Source organism: Falco punctatus, assembly GCF_963210335.1.
Source record: "Falco punctatus genome assembly, chromosome: 15".
NCBI classification, from domain to species: Eukaryota; Metazoa; Chordata; class Aves; order Falconiformes; family Falconidae; genus Falco; species Falco punctatus.
This window is the reverse complement of record NC_137595.1, coordinates 23,608,059-23,625,470: the sequence shown is the minus strand read 5'-3', so window position 1 is coordinate 23,625,470 and position 17,412 is coordinate 23,608,059. Positions and strand designations below refer to the sequence as shown.

The following is a 17,412-nucleotide window of genomic DNA, read 5'->3' as shown; positions in this document are numbered from 1 at the left end:
TCAAGGTGGGTTCATCCCTGGTGACACCTCGCAAGCTGTGGGAGCTCACCTAGGAGCTTGGCTGCAGGGAAATCCAGGCAGCAGAGTACATGCAGCTACAACATAAATCCCTGGAGCATCGTGTGCCGGGAACAGAGCTGAGCCCCACAGTGCTCCTCAGCTCCCGCACCTGGGAAAGTGCTGCCACCATGGTCTCATCAGACCAGGGAAGAGACATCAGAGAGCTCTGATAGTGCCCTGGAGAAGACATTGGTGAGATCTCATCGCAGAGAAGGGCTAAGGGGCACCTAAGGATGCTGGAAAGGGGGGAAGGGAGAGGGAGAGGGAGAGGGAGAGGGAGAGGGAGAGGGAGAGGGAGAGGAAGGGAAGGGAAGGGAAGGGAAGGGAAGGGAAGGGAAGGGAAGGGAAGGGAAGGGAAGGGAAGGGAAGGGAAGGGAAGGGAAGGGAAGGGAAGGGAAGGGAAGGGAAGGGAAGGGAAGGGAAGGGAAGGGAAGGGAAGGGAAGGGAAGGGAAGGGAAGGGAAGGGAAGGGAAGGGAAGGGAAGGGAAGGGAAGGGAAGGGAAGCAATGTGTTCTTCACATGGTGGTAGCAGACCCATCAAGCTGGGTTTGGACACACAAACATTTCCGTGAGCCCAAGTGGAGCACGAACAGCTCAGGAGTCTAGCAAGTTTCACCATGCAGAGAGGTATGGCATTCAGCTCGGGAAATTCCTGATACAAATTCCATTCTCACTCTGCCCCAGGCAACTGGGGATGAAGTGCTGGCCTGGCTGAATCTGGGGGTGCACCCACCATGGCCGCTCTTCTCCCAACTTTTGCTGCTGCATGCTGTCCAGGACACATTCCAGCACAGGGGAAGATGCAGGTGAGGAACTAGTAAATGCATTCTCAGATTAAACCTGGCCTGCCCAGCCACTCTTAGGAGCCACAAAAGGGTTCCCCCATCCCTCCCACCCTAGCACTGCCCTTCAGGCCTGTGGCCGCTCAAGGGGACACCTGTGCAGCCACAAGAATATGCTGCCAACACATGTTTTTCTTATGGAAGAAGGGAAAATACTGGCATGAAGAACAGATCAAATAAGAACATGTTAAATATAGCCTGGTTAGGGAAGGGCACAAGGCTCCTCGAGTGCTGGCGGGAATCCTGCCCTCACTGCTGCCCTTGCCCAGGGTGCAAGAGCTCCTGTGCTCAGCTGGGGCCTCGCTGCGAGCAGCCTGGCCAAAGGACTGGAATACCCAACTCATGGCCCTGAGCCTGGTACCCTGACCCTCGCTGGGCTTGTCCCTTGGATGGGGTGCAGCCAGGGCCACGCAGCACTGGTTCACTCCTCAGCGTGGCCCCAGGGTGATGTACAGACCCACCGTGGCTGTAAAATGATGCTTAACAGTCCAGGAACCTGCAGGAAGAGGCTCTGGAGACTGCAGTGAAATATCTTTCCAGGTGCCTGCACTCCCCAGGGGAGAAACAGCCTCACACCCCTGCCCAAAGCAGGCTCTGCCTCACCCGAGCTCAAACCCTGCCCAGCCTTTCCCAGAGCGGCTGGCCGGCCAGCCGGGGAGCAGCCCGCATTCAGCCTGCAGTGACTGGGAGCCAGCAGGCAGTGCCTCTGTGCTACACCCCTGTGCCACCCCAGAGGGATGGAAGCTTGCAGATAGTATCAAACAGGGGAATTTTTGCTACTGGGCCAGCACAAATATTTGCTTTAGTGTGTGCTGGGGAGAAGGGAATGGGCAGAGGAGAGCAGCTGCTGGGGTCCAAGAACATCCGCAGGAGAGGAATGCCAGAAAAATTGCAAGATGAATGTGCTTTCCCAGCTGCGTCTACTGGGCTTCTGCCCTCCTCTTGGAGAAGGGCAACCCCGTGCCCCATACCGAGATCCCAGGGCAGTCGAGCCAGGGACCTGAGGAAAGGCCTGCACACCCACCAGTCCCGGCAGGCAGGGAGCCGCTGAAAGTGGAGAAAGCTGGCACCGGGGCATGGCCGTCCACTCAGCCCGCGGGGGTCCCGCCGGGACACAGCCCCGGACGGCCCCGCGCTCCCGGCTGCGTACCGCGCCGGGTCCGGTCTGTCCCTCCCGGCCGCCGGGATGCGCCCACGGGCCCCGCCGCCGGCCCGAGCATCCCCGAGCGGGGCCGCCCCTCCCCTCTCTTCCTCCTCCTCCTCCTCCTCCTCCTCCCACCGGCCGGCCCCGAGCCCCGAGCCCCGGCGCTGCCGCCGGCCCAGAGCCCTCGCAGCCGCGGGGCTGGCCGGGGGAGCCGCGCCGTGCCGTGCCGTGCCATGCCGTTCTACAAGCGGAGCGTGGTGGCGCGGCGGGGGCGGTCGGCGGTGCCGCTGGCCGAGCTGCGGGACGTCTGCAGCCTGGCGGCACTCACCCTGCTCCGGCAGCTCGCCGAGCTCTGCGGCCACTCGCTCGCCCTCCTGGGAGACATCGAGGGGCACGTCCTGGCCCTGGGTCGCCGCACCGGGCGGCTGCACCGTCGAGCCGCCCGCCTGCAGGCGCTGCTGCGGGGCCGGCCGCTGCGCGGGGCGCCCGCAGCCCCAGGTAAGGCCATCCCGGGGTGCTCCCCGGGGCCCCCAGCCCCGGGGGGTGCGCGGCCGGGGGTGGCCCCTCTCCTCTCCCCAGGGCGGGTGGGCAGGTCCCCTCTGCCGTTCCCCCGACGTGGTCCCCGCCGGGTGCCCCTCTCCGGGGCGGGTGACCTGCTGCCCAGGTCGCTGCCCTTCCGCCGGTGGGGGGGTCTGGCGGAGCCGGGCAGGGGGCGGCCCAGGAGCGATGCTGCCGCAGAGCCTGACCCGTCCCGGCAGCGGGGACAGCGTGCTGGCCTGTCGCCTCGGGGTGAGGCCGGGACAGCTCGGCAGCAGCCTGTCCCTCTGCCCGGCCTTTATTTGCCCGCACACAGTGGGCATTTTCCAGGCTGCCGGCCAAGCACACATTTCACGCTGTGTCCCCGATTACTGGGGGCTGTTTGTGGGAACGCGGGGATGCCGGGTGCGAGAGCTGGCCCTTGCCTCCGTGCCACTGTCCTTGCCTTGGGTGCTGCACTCCTGTGCCAGACCAAGGGACCACGCTGGCCATCCCCTCACCATGCTTTCAGCCAGCCTGTAGCTGCAGATCGGCGCCAAGCAGCTTTCGCTCAGGGTTTTGCACGGCCAGGGAAAATGACAAGTTGTAGCCCGGGTGTCCCGTCTGCTCGTCCCCTCTCCTGGCAGCGAGCACAGTTTGGTTTTGCCTGGACTGCTTTCATTTCCCATTTCAAGCATCTCAGTTTGGCACGGGCTTCTGTGCTGGGTCAGAAGCGGGCAGCGTGTTTCAGAGGAGCTTAAAATAAGCTTGTTTTGGAATTGTTTATAAAAGTTTATTTTAAAAGGCTTTGCAGGGTGGGGAGGGGGAGTGTTGTTCCAGCACGTTTTCCCCAGAAGCGTAGCACATTTCTCAGGCCCTTGGCAAAACGCGTGTCTCTTGTGCTTTCTGCAAACCCCCTTGCAAGTGTTGTTTTGCTGCTCCGTCTGCGTGGAGCCATGGGAAATGACTGCCAGACCCTCGCAGTGTGCTTTCCGGATGCAGGGAGCAAGCGGAGCACTCAGCCTCGGCCTGGGAGATGCACTGCTCCTGCAAATGCTGGCGGAGTAAATCACTTACTGGGGTAAGAAGAGGCTCCCACTGTCCCATGCATTGACCAGTAGATAAATGAGGGCACAAGGAGGTACTACAGTTGCCCAAGCTGACCCGTGCACAGCACCCGTGCAGCACCAAACCCTGCAGTGTCATCACTGTATGTGCTGGACCGGTGTCCCCTGGAGGAGGAGCTGGCTGTGATGGTGACCAGATGGTCCCTCGCTGTCCGCTGTCCGTGGCTGACAGGTTGGCAATGCTGGTGGCCTCAGGAGCCTGGGATAGCATGAGGACAGTGTGGGGGACGGACGGCAGGGATGGCTGCAGCGCAGAGAGGGTGGAGAGGCTCACAGGTTGGGTTGGTAGCCCCCGGGTTGTGTTTTCAGCTGCGTGTCAGTGCCGTGCGCCTGGAGTTTCTTGTGGAGCCACATCACAGCTGGTTGCAAGCAGCCTGCATAATGCAGTGGGCAAATAGGCCTCCCATGCTGCAGCTCCTCATGAATATGCATGTTTGCAGATGTGCCGGGATGGCTCTCTCAGCTGGCTGGCTAGCTGGGGTTTGGTGGTGCGTGGTGATAAAAATGCTTTGATATTTTTTTTTTGGTGGGAATAGCTGAGGCAGTGCAAAGCAAGCAGAGCTGTGCCCACCACCCCTCCCCATCGCCCCTGCTCCAGCAGTGCAGAGGCTGGTGGGTTGGGGGGGGGGGGGGGGGGCTTGCATTTCTCCCCGCACCCCAAGGGGAGCACAACCCACCCACCCTCGTGCCTGCACCTCACCCATCTGCCACCTCTGCTTCTGCAGCCAGCGGGGTGCGGGGAGCCTCTGGCTTTACTGAACTCTTTACTTAGGGGAAGAACAAAAATCCGATTGCTGTTTGGGTTGCTGTTTGTTTTTCTAAGAGCTCCGGCATCAGCCTGTTGTGGGGGAGCAGTTCATGTCTCTGGAGGAGGGGAGCTCCTTGCAAGCCCCCAGCACTGCAGGGAGAGCAAAGCAGCCCAAGACTGTGCAAGAGAGCTTTGCACTGAGCTGCGGCACCAGCACCATGCAGAGTCCCTTGTGTGAGAAGCAAATGCTTAATGACACCCCATTTGGGGCTTGGGGTGGGGTTTTTTCTCCTCGTTTCCATTTCTTGAAGAGGATCCAATGACAAAAATCACATTTCTCCTCTTAAACCGGGATAAAACCCCAGTGTCTTGTCCCTGGGAGATGCAGGGGAGAACCATCCAGTGCCCTGGTGTAGCCATCATGCAGCTGGCAGGGTCTAGGTGGTGTGTTGCAGCCGGCCTGACCAGCTTGTAAAGACAGTGATGGATCGGGCCCTGAGAGTGAGTGGATGGCATCCCTCCCAGGCAGGGCTGGAGCCCACGCCAGCCCGGCATGGTGCCGGCTGCAGCACCTGCTCACTGCAGTCCTCACTGGGCCAGGTTAGTCCCACCCTCTGGCTCCTTGCTGTCATGGTATGGTGGGGATCAGAGACTTCTTGGGGTTTTTGCAGTGAATGGGAGTGCTCCAGGCATTGCCAGACCCTAGGTAGGAAACCGCAGCTGTGCTGCCTCGGGACATTGGGTCGGCTGGCCAGCCCTGAATGCCCAGGCTCACTCCAGCTGGGGTCAGTGCGTGGTGGTTTGCCCTTCCCAAAGATGGTCCTCATGCTGCTTCAGCTCCCAGGTTTAGGCATCCTCAACTGTCAGGAGCCTTTGCCTGGCTTTGGTTCCTCCCAGGCAGGTTTAAAGGGATCCAAAAGCCATGGGTCTCCTCACCAGCAAGGGAAGCCCCACAGCTGGAGCGCTCAAGTCACAGCTGTGCAGCAGGACATGTCCATCCATCTGTCTGGAGGCTGTGAGCCGGTGGGGACTGTCTTGTTTTCCTCATCAAGAGGGGGAGACGCTGGTGTAGCAGCGTTGCTGCCAGATGAAGGAATCGCACCACAAAGGGCCGGGGGAGCACTTAATCCGAGGAGGCAGCGTGGTTGTTTCCAGTGCGAGACGGCAGCCAAGGGCTGTCGGATTCCTCTGCTCTTATTCATCGGCAGTTGCGTGAGAGCGGGGAGGGTGCACGCCTGTCCCCGGGGAGCTGGGCGCATCCTGCCCACCAGCAGTGGCTCTGGTGTTGCCTCCCTTGACACATGGAGATGAGGAGGGCAGGTTGTGGGGGTCCCAGTGCATCTGAGGGCAGTGCGGGCACCAGGCTCCCTATCCCTCTCCCCTCAGCACGGCCACATCTCAGAGAGGTGGCAATGAACCTGGCTCTCCTGCCAGCACCTGGCACTGAAGGCAGGGGCTACTTTGCAGCCCAGGAAAGCCCCTGGTGCTCCAGCTTGCCAGCTGTCATGCTGATCCCCGACCAGCTGCCATCCTGCCCATCGGCAGGGACACAGTTCCATGGGCGCCAAGCTGGGTGACACAAGCCAGCACTCCCAGCTCAGCCCACTCCCCTCGGGACCCAGCAGCTCTAGAAATAAACCTCAGCAAAGAAGAGGATGGAGGCCTGGCGCCAAGAGCTATTTAAACTGTCGTCCCTGAAGAGCTGTGGGGACGATTCTCTGGAAGAAACCCTGGGCTGTGCTGGCAGGAGGAGCTGTTTACTGCTTTTGCCGAAATATGCAGTGTTCACCATCCTCTGACCTTCCAGCCTTCATCTTGAAACAAGCCATCAAGATAGGCATAACCAACAGCCAGCCCCGGGTGCTGCTGCCCACTGCATCCTCTGCCTGGCTCTCTCCTCACTGGGTGGATAAGGGCTGGCACAGATGTTTTCTCCCAGATCCTGTCATGAGTTTAAAAAAAATAGAAAGACAGAAAAAAACCCCACCCTCAGCTGGCTTGCTTAAGTGTCCTGCCAGGCTAGAGTGGCCAGGCTGTCACTCGGCAGAGCCACTGCCAGAGACAGGGGCTGCAGCCACCTCTCACAGCCATGACCGCAGCCCCAGGGATGCGCCTGTGTGAACCAGCCAGAGACTCACAGCTCCGTTTTGGGGACTGGTAGCTGATCCCTGGCTCCCTCCGGCCCTGCAGCTGCCCTCACTAGCTCCTCTCTGTGGGGTCAGTGCCCTTCAAGTCAGCACAGAGATGCTGGGAGCGGTGCAGGGCTCTCACCATGCAGAGCCATGGGGAATGAGACACCCCAAACTCAGGGGGCAAGAAGGGCTGGTTCAGAGTGAGCTGTGGCTTCGGTCCCCACGTGCCAGCAGCTGCTGCCTGCAGACATGGGGACAGCAGTGCTCTCCTCCCCGGCAGCCCTGACCTACCGTGGCCAGCACCACCACCAGGGAAGGGCCAGCTCTGAGTCTCCTCGGCCATCAGGACAGGCTGTGGCAAGCACGGGGTGAAGGCTGCTTGCCCCCGCAGCAATTCTGCAGCAGTTTGCAGAGGTCCCCGCTCAGGGAGCCCGGCGCTGCTCAGCCTGGCCACAACCCACCACAGCCTCCTCTGCCAGGCAGAGCAGCTCCCAGAAACCTCCCAGACTTCCAGGACACTTCCTCTGCTTGATTTTTGCTAAACCAGCCATGATTTCAGCATCGGAGGGGAGAGCACAGCTTCCCCCAAGGCTGCCTCGGCGTGGGCGGGAGGCGGGAAGCTGACCAAGGCCGGGATGGATGGCTTTGGCTGCCAGAGGAGGGGAGCTGGATGCCGCACCCTCCCTCTTAACAGGAATTGTCTGCGGGAGCGCCTCAGCAAAAAGGTGGATAAATGAATCACACATATTTCCCACCCGGGCCCGCTTTGGCTGATAGCTGTCCCCAACAGCAGGCTGACAGCCACTCTCCAAAACAGGCAGCACAGTGCCTGGGAGGAGACACCGTCCCTGCCTTGCAGCAGCACCCTGCGCTGCTGAAGCCGCTGCAAGGAAAGAGCAGCCCCGGGTGGGCTTTGCCACTCTCTGTGGCAGTGATTCCGCCCCCCCTCCCCCCCGCCCCAGCACACCCTGCCCATGGGGGTGCTGTCCCTGAGGTGCCCGGCCCCACTCAGGGGGGACACCCTCGGGATGTCTTGGAGCTGATGGTGAGGGTGGCATCTCCGGTTCATTTCCATGACCTCTCTCCCTCCCTGCTGGGATTTTGCTGGGGCTGAGACTCCTACTTAGATGGACCCAAATCTTGCTTCCGACGGGAAGCATTTTCACCCTTGGGCAGCATTTTGAAAGGATTTATGTGAGAGCTGATCTGGCTGGTGGTCTTTCCTCAGGAGCTGAGCTGTGACCATCAGGGACAGCAGGTCCCTTGGTGGCAAGCAGGTCTTTGGGACCCCTCGTCACCCAGCAAGTAGTGCATGGAGGCACGAGGGAAGGTGGCCACCACTGCCCCCTCGAAGCCTCATACATCCCTGGTGTTCATGTTTCCTCCTGCCTGGGCCAGTCCCTGTGGTGTGAGCTTAGAGGAGAGACTTCTTTAGTACCAGTATTTCTGTGGTAGTGGTTCCTCTTAGGAAGCACTTACGACATCACATCAGCTGTGAATACGGCAGCAGTTGCGGTGCACAGGAACATGGATTAGCTTCAGCTACGTGCCTCCAAAGAAGCTTGCGTCGTCTTAAAACAGATTGAAAGATGCATTCACCTCCATGTGGAAGCAAGAGCTGGAGCTTGCTTTGGCAACCTGTTCTCCAGCTGCAGAGAACTCCTTGATGCTCAGAGGAAAAGGTGTAGGTGTGCAGGTGGGTCCGCTCCCCACAGTGCCTGTGTGGGCTGTCCAGGCAGCGAGGAGTGGCAGGCAGGTCGCTTTGCTGGCTGGATTTCTGATAGTGCCTGAAGGAGCATCGTGACTTGCAGAAGGGCCTCATGCTCTCTCCTTCAACCGGTGGCTTTGTGAAGTGCCAGTTAGCTGGTGGGGCTGTGTTTTGGGAAGCAGGTGACCCCCTGGGCTGGGATGGAGGGCTCTGTCTCACCTCGAGAAGATGCTTCTCAGTGGTGCCAGACACTGGTGATGCCGTAACCCCCCGCACTGCTGCTGATGAGCAGCTCATCCCCTCAGTGCCTGGAATTTGTAGGACTTTCATAGTTGGCAGGAGCCAGATGCTGTGCAGACCAAATAGACCGTCTCCATACAGCATGTGGTGCAGCTCTTGAGCACAGCAAAGGTCATCTCTTGGCCTTAATGACTGAAAGGCAGGAGCCGCTCACCCGAGGGTGAGGCTCCTCATTGCCAGCTGGGGCTGGGACACATCTGGCAGCATGGCCAGGGCTCCTACCCCTGTTCCCAGGGGCGAATATATGGGGCCAATGTGTGGAGTGTCTCATCACAACCCAGTGTGGGGCACAGGGCCATGTGCTGGGGCATTCAGGGTACCCCATAGCCCTGCCCCACATCCAAAGCACAGGTCCTGGCTCCCAATAAGCAGGGATTTCAGGAGTGCTGGCAGCACTGGGCTGCTGTGGCATTGGGGCTGGGGCACAGTGGGGCTGGCGAAGCAAGCAGGGCACCCAACTGGCAATGCTCTGGCACCTGTGGGTGCCAGCTGACTCTGTGCTGCCCACCTGCCCCTGCCATCAGCCACCTCGGGGGGTAGCCACAGGGTGGGGAAGGGATACTGATGCAAGCTGCCAGCAACAAAACCTGCCCCTAGACCCCACAGCACCCCAGAAGCCAGCATCCTCCCACATAGCTCCTCATGTCCCAGTGTCCCTCACCCAGCCCTTGCTGTTCCCACCTTCCAGCTGATGCTGCTCTCTCTCCCTTGTGCGGCACTGGTGCCAAGGGCAGAGAATGCTGCCCTGTCCCACACCCCGACTGCCAACCTCCCCGTGTGCTGCTGTGGGTGACAGGTCTGCAGCTTGTGCCTCCAGGCACCCCCACTCTGACACCCCTGTGCAGTGGGGTGCCCCCTGCATCCCCCCAAGGCATGTTCTGCCACCTCGCTGCTGCTCATGGGGGGCTGCGGCTGTGTCTGGCACTGCTCAGTGTGGCCCAAATGCCATTGAGGGCTCTTGCATGCCAACCTTGTGCATGTTGGGCATCCACTGCTGCACTCTTGACGGGCATGAGGAGGACACAGGGACCAACCAGGAACTTGTCCTGGCTGCTTAGGAGCCCATCAGTCCCTTGGGGATTCATATCCAGCTCCCAACGTGGTCTGTGCTTCCTGGGTACCTGGTGCCAGCACCACACCTGCTAGCCATACCTCGCACCCCGCAGCCACTGGCACGGGGCTGGGCAGCACGCTGGCTGCTGCGCGCGCATGGGGACCGTTTGCTGGCAGCACAAAGCCTGGATTGAGCAAGAGCTGGCATGGCACTGAACGGGCCAACTATGCTGGCAGGGAGAATCGGCTCTTCTTCTCACCCGTACCAGTGGGCTCTGCCACCCTCCTCCTGCGCTTGTGCCTGGCAGCGAGGACAGCTGCCCACCACAGGCACCGAGATGCCGCTGGCAGGGGAGCGTCGGGCACCAGCAGCGGCCCATGCGTGGCTCTGGGTGAGTACCCGCTGGCATGCTGGGGTGACCAGCCCCCTTCAGCCAGAGCCCTGAACCCTGGCACAGATGCCAGCCTGGCACGGTGTGATGGCTGGCAGCTGGTCACAGCTCCGGGAACCTTGGTGGAGCTCCTGGAGGCAGGGGGGGAGGCTGAGCGTGGTGGGCAGTGTGGAGATCGGGAGCAGGTCGTTAGCCCCTCGAGTTAATCTAATGACGGCAGATCGAAGCAGCTGAGGGGAACAAGCTAATTCCCCCAGTTAACCAGGCGACAGCTGTTAGCAGCAATTTTCCTCTCTTCCTGTCACCTCGAGTACCAAGCAGCATGGCATCACTGTGAGCTTGGATCCTGCCTCCATGTCCCCATGGCCCGGCAGGAGAACGGGGACAGGAGGGCAGTCTGTGACACTGATGCAGGGCAAACACTGTCCTCATGTGTGCGCTTACGTGTTGCCTGAGCGTGCACATAATGTGTCTGTTGCAGAGGTGAAGGGGCTCCTGGGCAGGCAGCAGGTGTTGGGGTCTGTGCCTCCAGCACTCCACAGCAGCTGCTCTCAGAGGAGCCTCAGCCAGTCCATGGCTCTTACGGTCTCTGAAATCCTGAAGGAAATATTCCTGTAGCTTGCAGCAGGCGCCACCAAAGGTATCATCCCCCTGACTGCCCAGGCCCTGAGAGGGGAAGGCAGAGTGCCTGGAGATGCTCACAGTTGGTCCGGGCACAGTGAAACTAGGGGGGTCTTTGCTGCTGTGTGGTCAGCCCTGAGACAAACCCAATGCGTTTGCAGGATCCCTGCTCCAGCGCCCAGAGCCATCCCTCACAACTTGCTTGCAGCACCCGCGGCAGCCCCAGTGGAGCCCCAGTGGAGCAGGGGCAGTCCCAGTGGAGCCCCAGTGGAGCAGGGGCTGCCCAGGCTCCTTCCCTGCCTGCGGCGCTGGGGGCCGGGGCTCTTTCCCAGCCCCCCCAGCCATGCTGGCAGCTGTGCCGGGCAGGGCTCGCCCATCGCCGTCCCGGGGGCTCTGACAAAGCCACATACTGCCGAGCAGAGGGAGCAGATCTTTCTTTGCACATCCAGCTTGTGGGTGCACCCTTGTCTGGGGCACAGAGAGGCTCCCCCGTTCCAGCTGCCCCCCTGGGGTGTTCTCCCTCCCCACGGCTGTGGCCGGCAGCCGGCAGCCTCCCGGGTGGTCCCGGCTGTCAGGCAATGCGTGGGCTGCCGGGGCCACCTGCAAGGGGCTGCCTGTGTGGGACCAGCTCCCTTCCTGGCCGCACCGGGAGCCGAGCCAAGGGCGGAGGGCGGGGGGGGGCGCTGGGCGGCTGCCACACTGAAAGCCATGGGGTGCAGCCAGCCCTGGGAGGGGCTGTGGGGCCAGATTTGGGCTTCTTCAGGCTGCTCCCCAGGGAGCCCTGGGGCTGATGGCTTTGGCAAAGAGCTGCGGGGAGTCCGAGATGCTCCAGCAACCCACTCTAGGAGAGAAGCCTGCTGACTGTGGGCAGGGCGGGTTTGGGCAGTGCTGGATGAGGCAGAAGGCCCTGCTGACCAGTGGGTACCTGAGTGAGCCCGAGCAGAGGAAGGGGCTCTGAGCTCCTCCAAAGCAGCTGGGATCTTGCTAATGGGAAGGGGGGTGATAGTGTGTGTTCCTCTGGGGAGCTGTGCTCTTAGTAGGCTGTGCCCCCCAGGCCCACAGTTAGAGATGATGCCTGGCCATAGGAGAGCGTGCGTGGTAGTGGGAAGGAGCTGCGTTTGCTCCTTAAAATCCTCTAGCCCTGCCTGCACCGTCTGGTTCAGAGGTGGCAGATGTGTCCTGTACCGCATACATGACCCACATGTGGGCAGTTCATGGGTGCTCATGCTCTGTGGCGTGTTGCTGGCACACCAGGTTCACCTTGCACCCGAGCAGTTTATCCATGCATGTGATGCGTTTCAGATGCGCCGGGCTTGCTGCCTGACATCCTCGCCCTCCTTTGTCTCACAAGTAGCCAGGCAGCAACTTGGACACAGCAGGCCTGCTTGTGCACCACATCATGGACATGCGCAGCCTTTCCAAATGTGGCCAGATCACTGCCTGAGTGACAGGGCCATACACCCAGGCGTTGTTCACCAAAACTGGCAGACAGGCAGAAGCTGCCAGATAATTTCCTGAAGTGGCAGAAAAAAGCTAAAGGGAACTTTCTGCTGCCGGAAGCAGAAGGGGCAGCAGGAGCATGAAGAGAGGCTAATGCACACCTGGATTGGCAGTGGGAACCTTGGGACAAGAGCTGTTGGAGGGTTGCTGCCAGCACCAGTGCCTTCCCTGCCACTGTCCATGCCAACTCCACATGCCCGTGCAGCCCTGTGGCTTTGCAAACCCTCTTCTCCTGGTTTGGCTGGGACAGGCTGTGGATGCCTACACTGTGTGCATGGGAACGGCTCGTTTCATGCTTACGTGGGAAGTCTGAGCACTCCTGGTGCAGGGGGCTCCACTGGAAGAAGTCAGGCAAAAGGCAAGGGGGGATTTGTGCTAGCGAAAGCTGCCTGCTACCCCCAGGTTTCTGCTCACCCACAGGACAAGCGTAGCGAGAAGTAAGGGCAGGGTGGCAGGATGCTTTGCCTGCCCCACACATTGCCCTGCTCCCCCAGCAGTTCTGCCCCTGGGAGGCACCGTGGCTAAGGGAAGCCCCGGGCAGACCCCAGAGCACTGGGCCGGCAGCGATGGACAGGTTGGTGGGTCACACCAGGCGGTGTGTGGCACCCATCAGCCTGTGCCGAGACAAGCTGCCCATCCACGCTTTGGTGATGGTCCCTAAAGCCTGCCCCCAGTCCTCCCAGGAGTGTGCCAGGTGTGGGGAGCGCTGTGGGGCTGTCCCCACAGGCAGGCAAGGTGGGGGCTGCTCCAGCTGCTCCAGGCTGGAGTCTGGAGCAAAGCCCTTCACCTGGCTGCCTGATCCCTTTTAATTACAGGAGAGGGGAGGCTGGTGCTGCCCATGACAGCCACGTGGGCAGTCACTGCCTGCCAGCGTCAGTTGTGGGGTAGCATCTCCTCTCCAGGGGTCCCACTGTCTGGACCCCTTGCTGTGGCTCCCAGGACCAGCTGGTGGGATGCCAGCTGGCAGCCGTGCTGTGCAGGGCAGGCTGGCGGGACACTCTGGCCCCACTCTGTCTCCATGGCTCCAGCATCCGCAGCAGGGACGTGTAGCTATATCTTTAAGAAGGGCCTGGGCTGGGGTGGGAGAAGCATTTCCATCCAGCCTTTCTCCCAGCGAGCCTGGATCGAGTTAGCATTAGCAAGCAAGCGAGCGGCAGAGTTGGCGCTGGGGCCGTGCCCCTGCTCCCAGCTGGGGTAGCCGCCAGCTCACCCCCTGAGCGGTCATGGGGGTCCGGAGCAGCCGGTGGGGTGTGCGGCAGCCATTGTCCCTCATGGCCTCAGTCCCTGCAAGGAGAGAAAGAGGAGGAGGCAGAGCTGGGTATGTATAAGTTTTATCCTCCTCCCTGCCCACTGGACCCCCTGCCCCACTCTGGGGAGGGGGCTGGCAGTGCCACAGGACAAGGGTGGGGGGCACAGTGGGTGCGTGGCACAGGACAGAGAGCCGTGTCCAAAGGTGGGTGCTGGTAGCAGGCAGCCCTGTGGCTGGCCCACATGGCTGGGGCTGGCAGAGCTGCCTGCTCAGCTCCTTCTGGCCCCTACCCACACACGCTGAGTGACGGCAGGACGGGACCAGCTGGGCATCTCATGCCTGTCATGGGATGCACTAATGGTGACAGCGGGCAGAGTCCCAGGGAGGGGGGATGCAGCACCTCTGCCCAGCCCTAGGGCTGGATGCGTCCCTCCTCTTCCTCCCCACCTGCTCAGGCTGGGGCATGGAGCATCCCCTGGGACCCCATCATGAGGAAAGTGCCTAGCGCACCCCTGCGCTGCTGCCTGCCTCCTGCCACGGCAGGCAGGGGTGCTGGGGCATCTGGTGGCCATGCAGGGGGAGATGCCAGTGCCGTGCTTTGCTCCTCATGTCTCCCATGACAGAGAAACTAGTAATGGCATCACAGCACATGGTGGCAGTCCGGGTCTGCGCTGTTCTCTGGCACAGCTGTTGTGGGGTGTGCTCAGTTTTCTAGAGCCAGAGGAAGCTCTGGGTGGCTGGGGGTGCGAGTGCAGGTTGTTGGGGTGATCAGGGTCGGGGTCCCCGTGTCCCCTGAGCCTGACCTCTGTGTGGGAAGTGGAGGCCTTGCAGCTTTGCCTGTGCTGCTGGCACGGTGGCCATCAGAGTACCCCGTTGTTGAGTCCACCATGTGTTTTCCCTCCCCTGAGCAGCTGCAGGGGTCCCGGAGCAGTGGTCCTAAGGCTAGAGAAGAGCCTGACTGTGGCATGGCCATAGGCCAGCTAGACACAATGGTGCTGAGCTCTGGGGCTCGGATGCACAGGGTCGGTGCACTGGTGCAGCCCCTCGCAGTGCTTGCTCCCCCAGTGTGCTGACCCCATGCACGGCTTTATGATGGGCTCCAGCAAGCTTCTGGGGATGTGGCTGCTTGGCAGGCGCCAGGCTGCCAGCTCCTCCAGCCATGGGCAAAGCAGGGGTGTGGAGGGCACCACCGGCAATACCCCTCCCCAAGGAGGATGGGTTAGTCCCTGGTGCAGCTCCTGGGACAGGGAGCAAGGAAATATGTTTCTGCATGGGAGGAATGCCAGGAATGCAGAACCCGGAGGGGACACGAGGTGGCACGGCAGTTTCAGCCCAACTTTTCAGTCACTGCAGGCAGAGACTCCTGCCAGAGCCAGGCAGGCCTCGCAGGGGCAGCTCGGCGGTGCAGGAAGGCAGGGGGTCACGGTCACCTTCAGTGGGACGAGCGGAGGGGCTGCCAGGCATGGGGCTCGGCAGTCTGAGCTCTGCCTTCCCGCTCGGCCGGGACCCCGCCGTGGCCATACCCCAGATGGATGTGGGACCCCCTCAGGTTCCCACACAGCCTTGGGAGTGAGGAGGGGGCTGCCCACTCTCCACAGTGACTGTGTGGGGCTGCACAGCCCTGGCCCTGCTCCCCCAGCCTTGGCCCAGCCCTGAGTCGTTCTCCTCATCTGCTTTGCTGGTTATTATTTTTTAACATGGTCTCTTGACCAGAAAATAATCAGCTTGTCTACTTAGCAAGTGTTTATGGCTTCTTCAGAGAAGCTGCTCTCTCTGCCAGGAGAGGGGCTACTTTGCAAATGGAGAGCTGAGCTGCTCCCCACACTCGGGGCCAGATGAGGATGCTGGTGCGGGCTTTTCCCCTGCTCAGTGCCTGCGGTGGGCATCCGGGACATGCCAGGCCGCCTGTGCCCTCCTGCCTTCACAGGCCTGGTCACGGTGGGCCCCTGTGCCGTGGGCAGGAGGGACTATCTGGAGCCGCTTTGCAGCACGCAGGGAGCTTGCTTGGGCTGCAACAAGCGCACAGCTGGGGAAGTGCAGGTGACCTGCATGCACCCACAGGGCTCTGAGGAGGACACAGGGTCTAGGGCTTCACCACAAGCAATGCTGAGTAGCTCAGAGTGATGAGTAGCTTGCTCAGCTCCCCAGGACAGGGTGCAGAAAGACAGCCATGTTGCCCACAGTGGGGTTGTTTGCAGAAGTGCTGCTGCAGCCTGGCTTTACACCATGCACCTTGGCTTGGCCAGGGGCTTGGGGGAACGGGAGCAAATATTTTCTTGATGGCATTTCTGCAAACCACCCAGGGCTTGCCTCAGTCCTTCATCTTCCCAGAGAGTGGGCAGAGGCCAGAGCAAGATGGGAGTAAGCCTGCGCTGCCTGCTACAGCCCTGTGGCGGGCTGTCCCCGTAGAGCCGAGGAGCTGCCACAGCCCTGCCCCAGCACAGGGGCACAGCACGGGGCTGTGGGTGCCACCGTGGAGCCCCCACACTGCTGCAGCTGTCACACCCACCTGCTCCCACATCAGCCACACACCACTCCTTGCGCTAAGTACTGATCCAATTTGTGGCTGTTTCCATAACAACCTCCCAGTGCTTTCTGGTCCTTTCTGTCGCTATGTGGATGCTGAGCTTCAGCGTGTAAGGGATGCTCCGGCCTGGGACAGAGTAGCTGGGCTGAGCTATCACCGAATACCTCTGGCTTCTGGGTGCAAAGGGCTGCTGGCGTGCTGGAGACCAGGGCATACCGAGCAAGCTTCCCCTGACCTGGGAGTGTTTTTTTCTCATCAGAGGGATATGGGGAGGTTTGGGCTGGGGGAAGAAGGAGCCCAAAGGCAATAGTTGATCTAGGTGTGCAGCCCTCTCATGGGGGGTCCCTGAGTGCAGGCCTTGTGCAGATGTGGCACTGCCCAGGATGCTCAGTGCCCAGGGATGGGGCCCCTGGAAGTGCTGGCAGCTAAAGGCCCCCCCGTTTCCTGCAGTGACCCCACCACCCGCGGGCCTGGCTCTTGCCATGTACCGTGGCTCTTGCACAGGCTTTCCCCATGGGCCGACAGCCCTGGGAGCTCACCCCACCCCCTCCTGGCTCCTGCTGCCCCAGCGCACAGCTCAAGCTGTTCTCGGAGCCGCCACGTTCCCTGCCCTCCTGCCACCATCCATCCCTGCTCAGCCTCCCGTGCCCTGCTGGGTAGCCTCGTGTCCCCCACCCCCCCCCAGCCCCATTGCTCCGTGGGGGCTGCCTGACCCTGGTGCCCCCCAGCTTCCCCCAGCCCCATCAGCCCATGGGGGGTGCACAGACCCAGGACCCCTCGCCCATCCCCATCCCCATCCCCCTGCGGGGGCTGTCCAGTCCTGGCCCCCTCCCCACCCACCCCCAATGCCAGTGCCTTCCATCACCCTGGGGGGACCCATCCCCAGGACCTCCACTACCCCCCCGGGAGGACCCAGCCCCATGCCCCCCTCATCACCCCGTGGGGTTACACCCCCGATCACCCCGGGGGGACCCAGCCCTCGGACCCACCATCACCACCCCGGAGGGACCCAGCCCAGGATCCCCCCCCCATCCTGCCCCAGCCCCATGCCCCTCACCACCCGGGGGGCCCAGATCCGCGCCGCCCCCCGCCGCCCGCCCGGCCCCGCTGCCCCCGGCCGCCCCCCGCAGCCGCCGCCATTGGGCGCTCGCTCAGCAGCGCGGCGGCCCCGGCGCGGCGGGCGGGCTCCGAGGGGGCGGGCGGGCCGGCGGCCGATGCGGCGGGGCAGGGGGCTGCCGGTGCGATGCGATGCGGCCCGGCTGGGCTCGGCCCGGCCCGGCCCGGCCCGGCGGCTCCTCCCCAAGCGGCGCGGCGGGCCCGGCGGCGGGGGAGGCGATGGAGCCGGCGAGGAGCGGCCCGGGGGCGGCAGCGCGCTGACCACCGGGGCCGGGTGAGCCGCGGCGGAGGATGGGCAACGCGCAGCGGAAGGCGCCGCGCAGCCAGCGGCGGGGCAGGATGCGCTCAGCAACAGGTACCGGGGGACGGGACGGGGC

At 62.2% G+C, this 17,412-nt stretch overlaps 1 protein-coding gene across 3 annotated transcripts in view; it reads left to right on the top strand.

The window, feature by feature from the left end:
• The first annotated feature begins 593 nt into the window (after positions 1-593).
• NHSL2 (NHS like 2) overlaps positions 594-17,412 on the top strand; it is a 37,617-nt gene continuing 20,798 nt past the window's right edge. Inside the window, exon 1 of one of the 3 annotated variants that reach the window (XM_080365250.1) lies at positions 594-2,544. In XM_080365250.1, coding sequence (XP_080221376.1) covers positions 1,803-2,544 — 742 coding nt within the window. In that variant the 5' untranslated portion in view covers positions 594-1,802. Of the gene's footprint in view, positions 2,545-13,749; positions 17,391-17,412 lie in introns of those variants that run through there. The other 2 variants (XM_080365251.1, XM_080365255.1) reach the window with 2 other exon arrangements.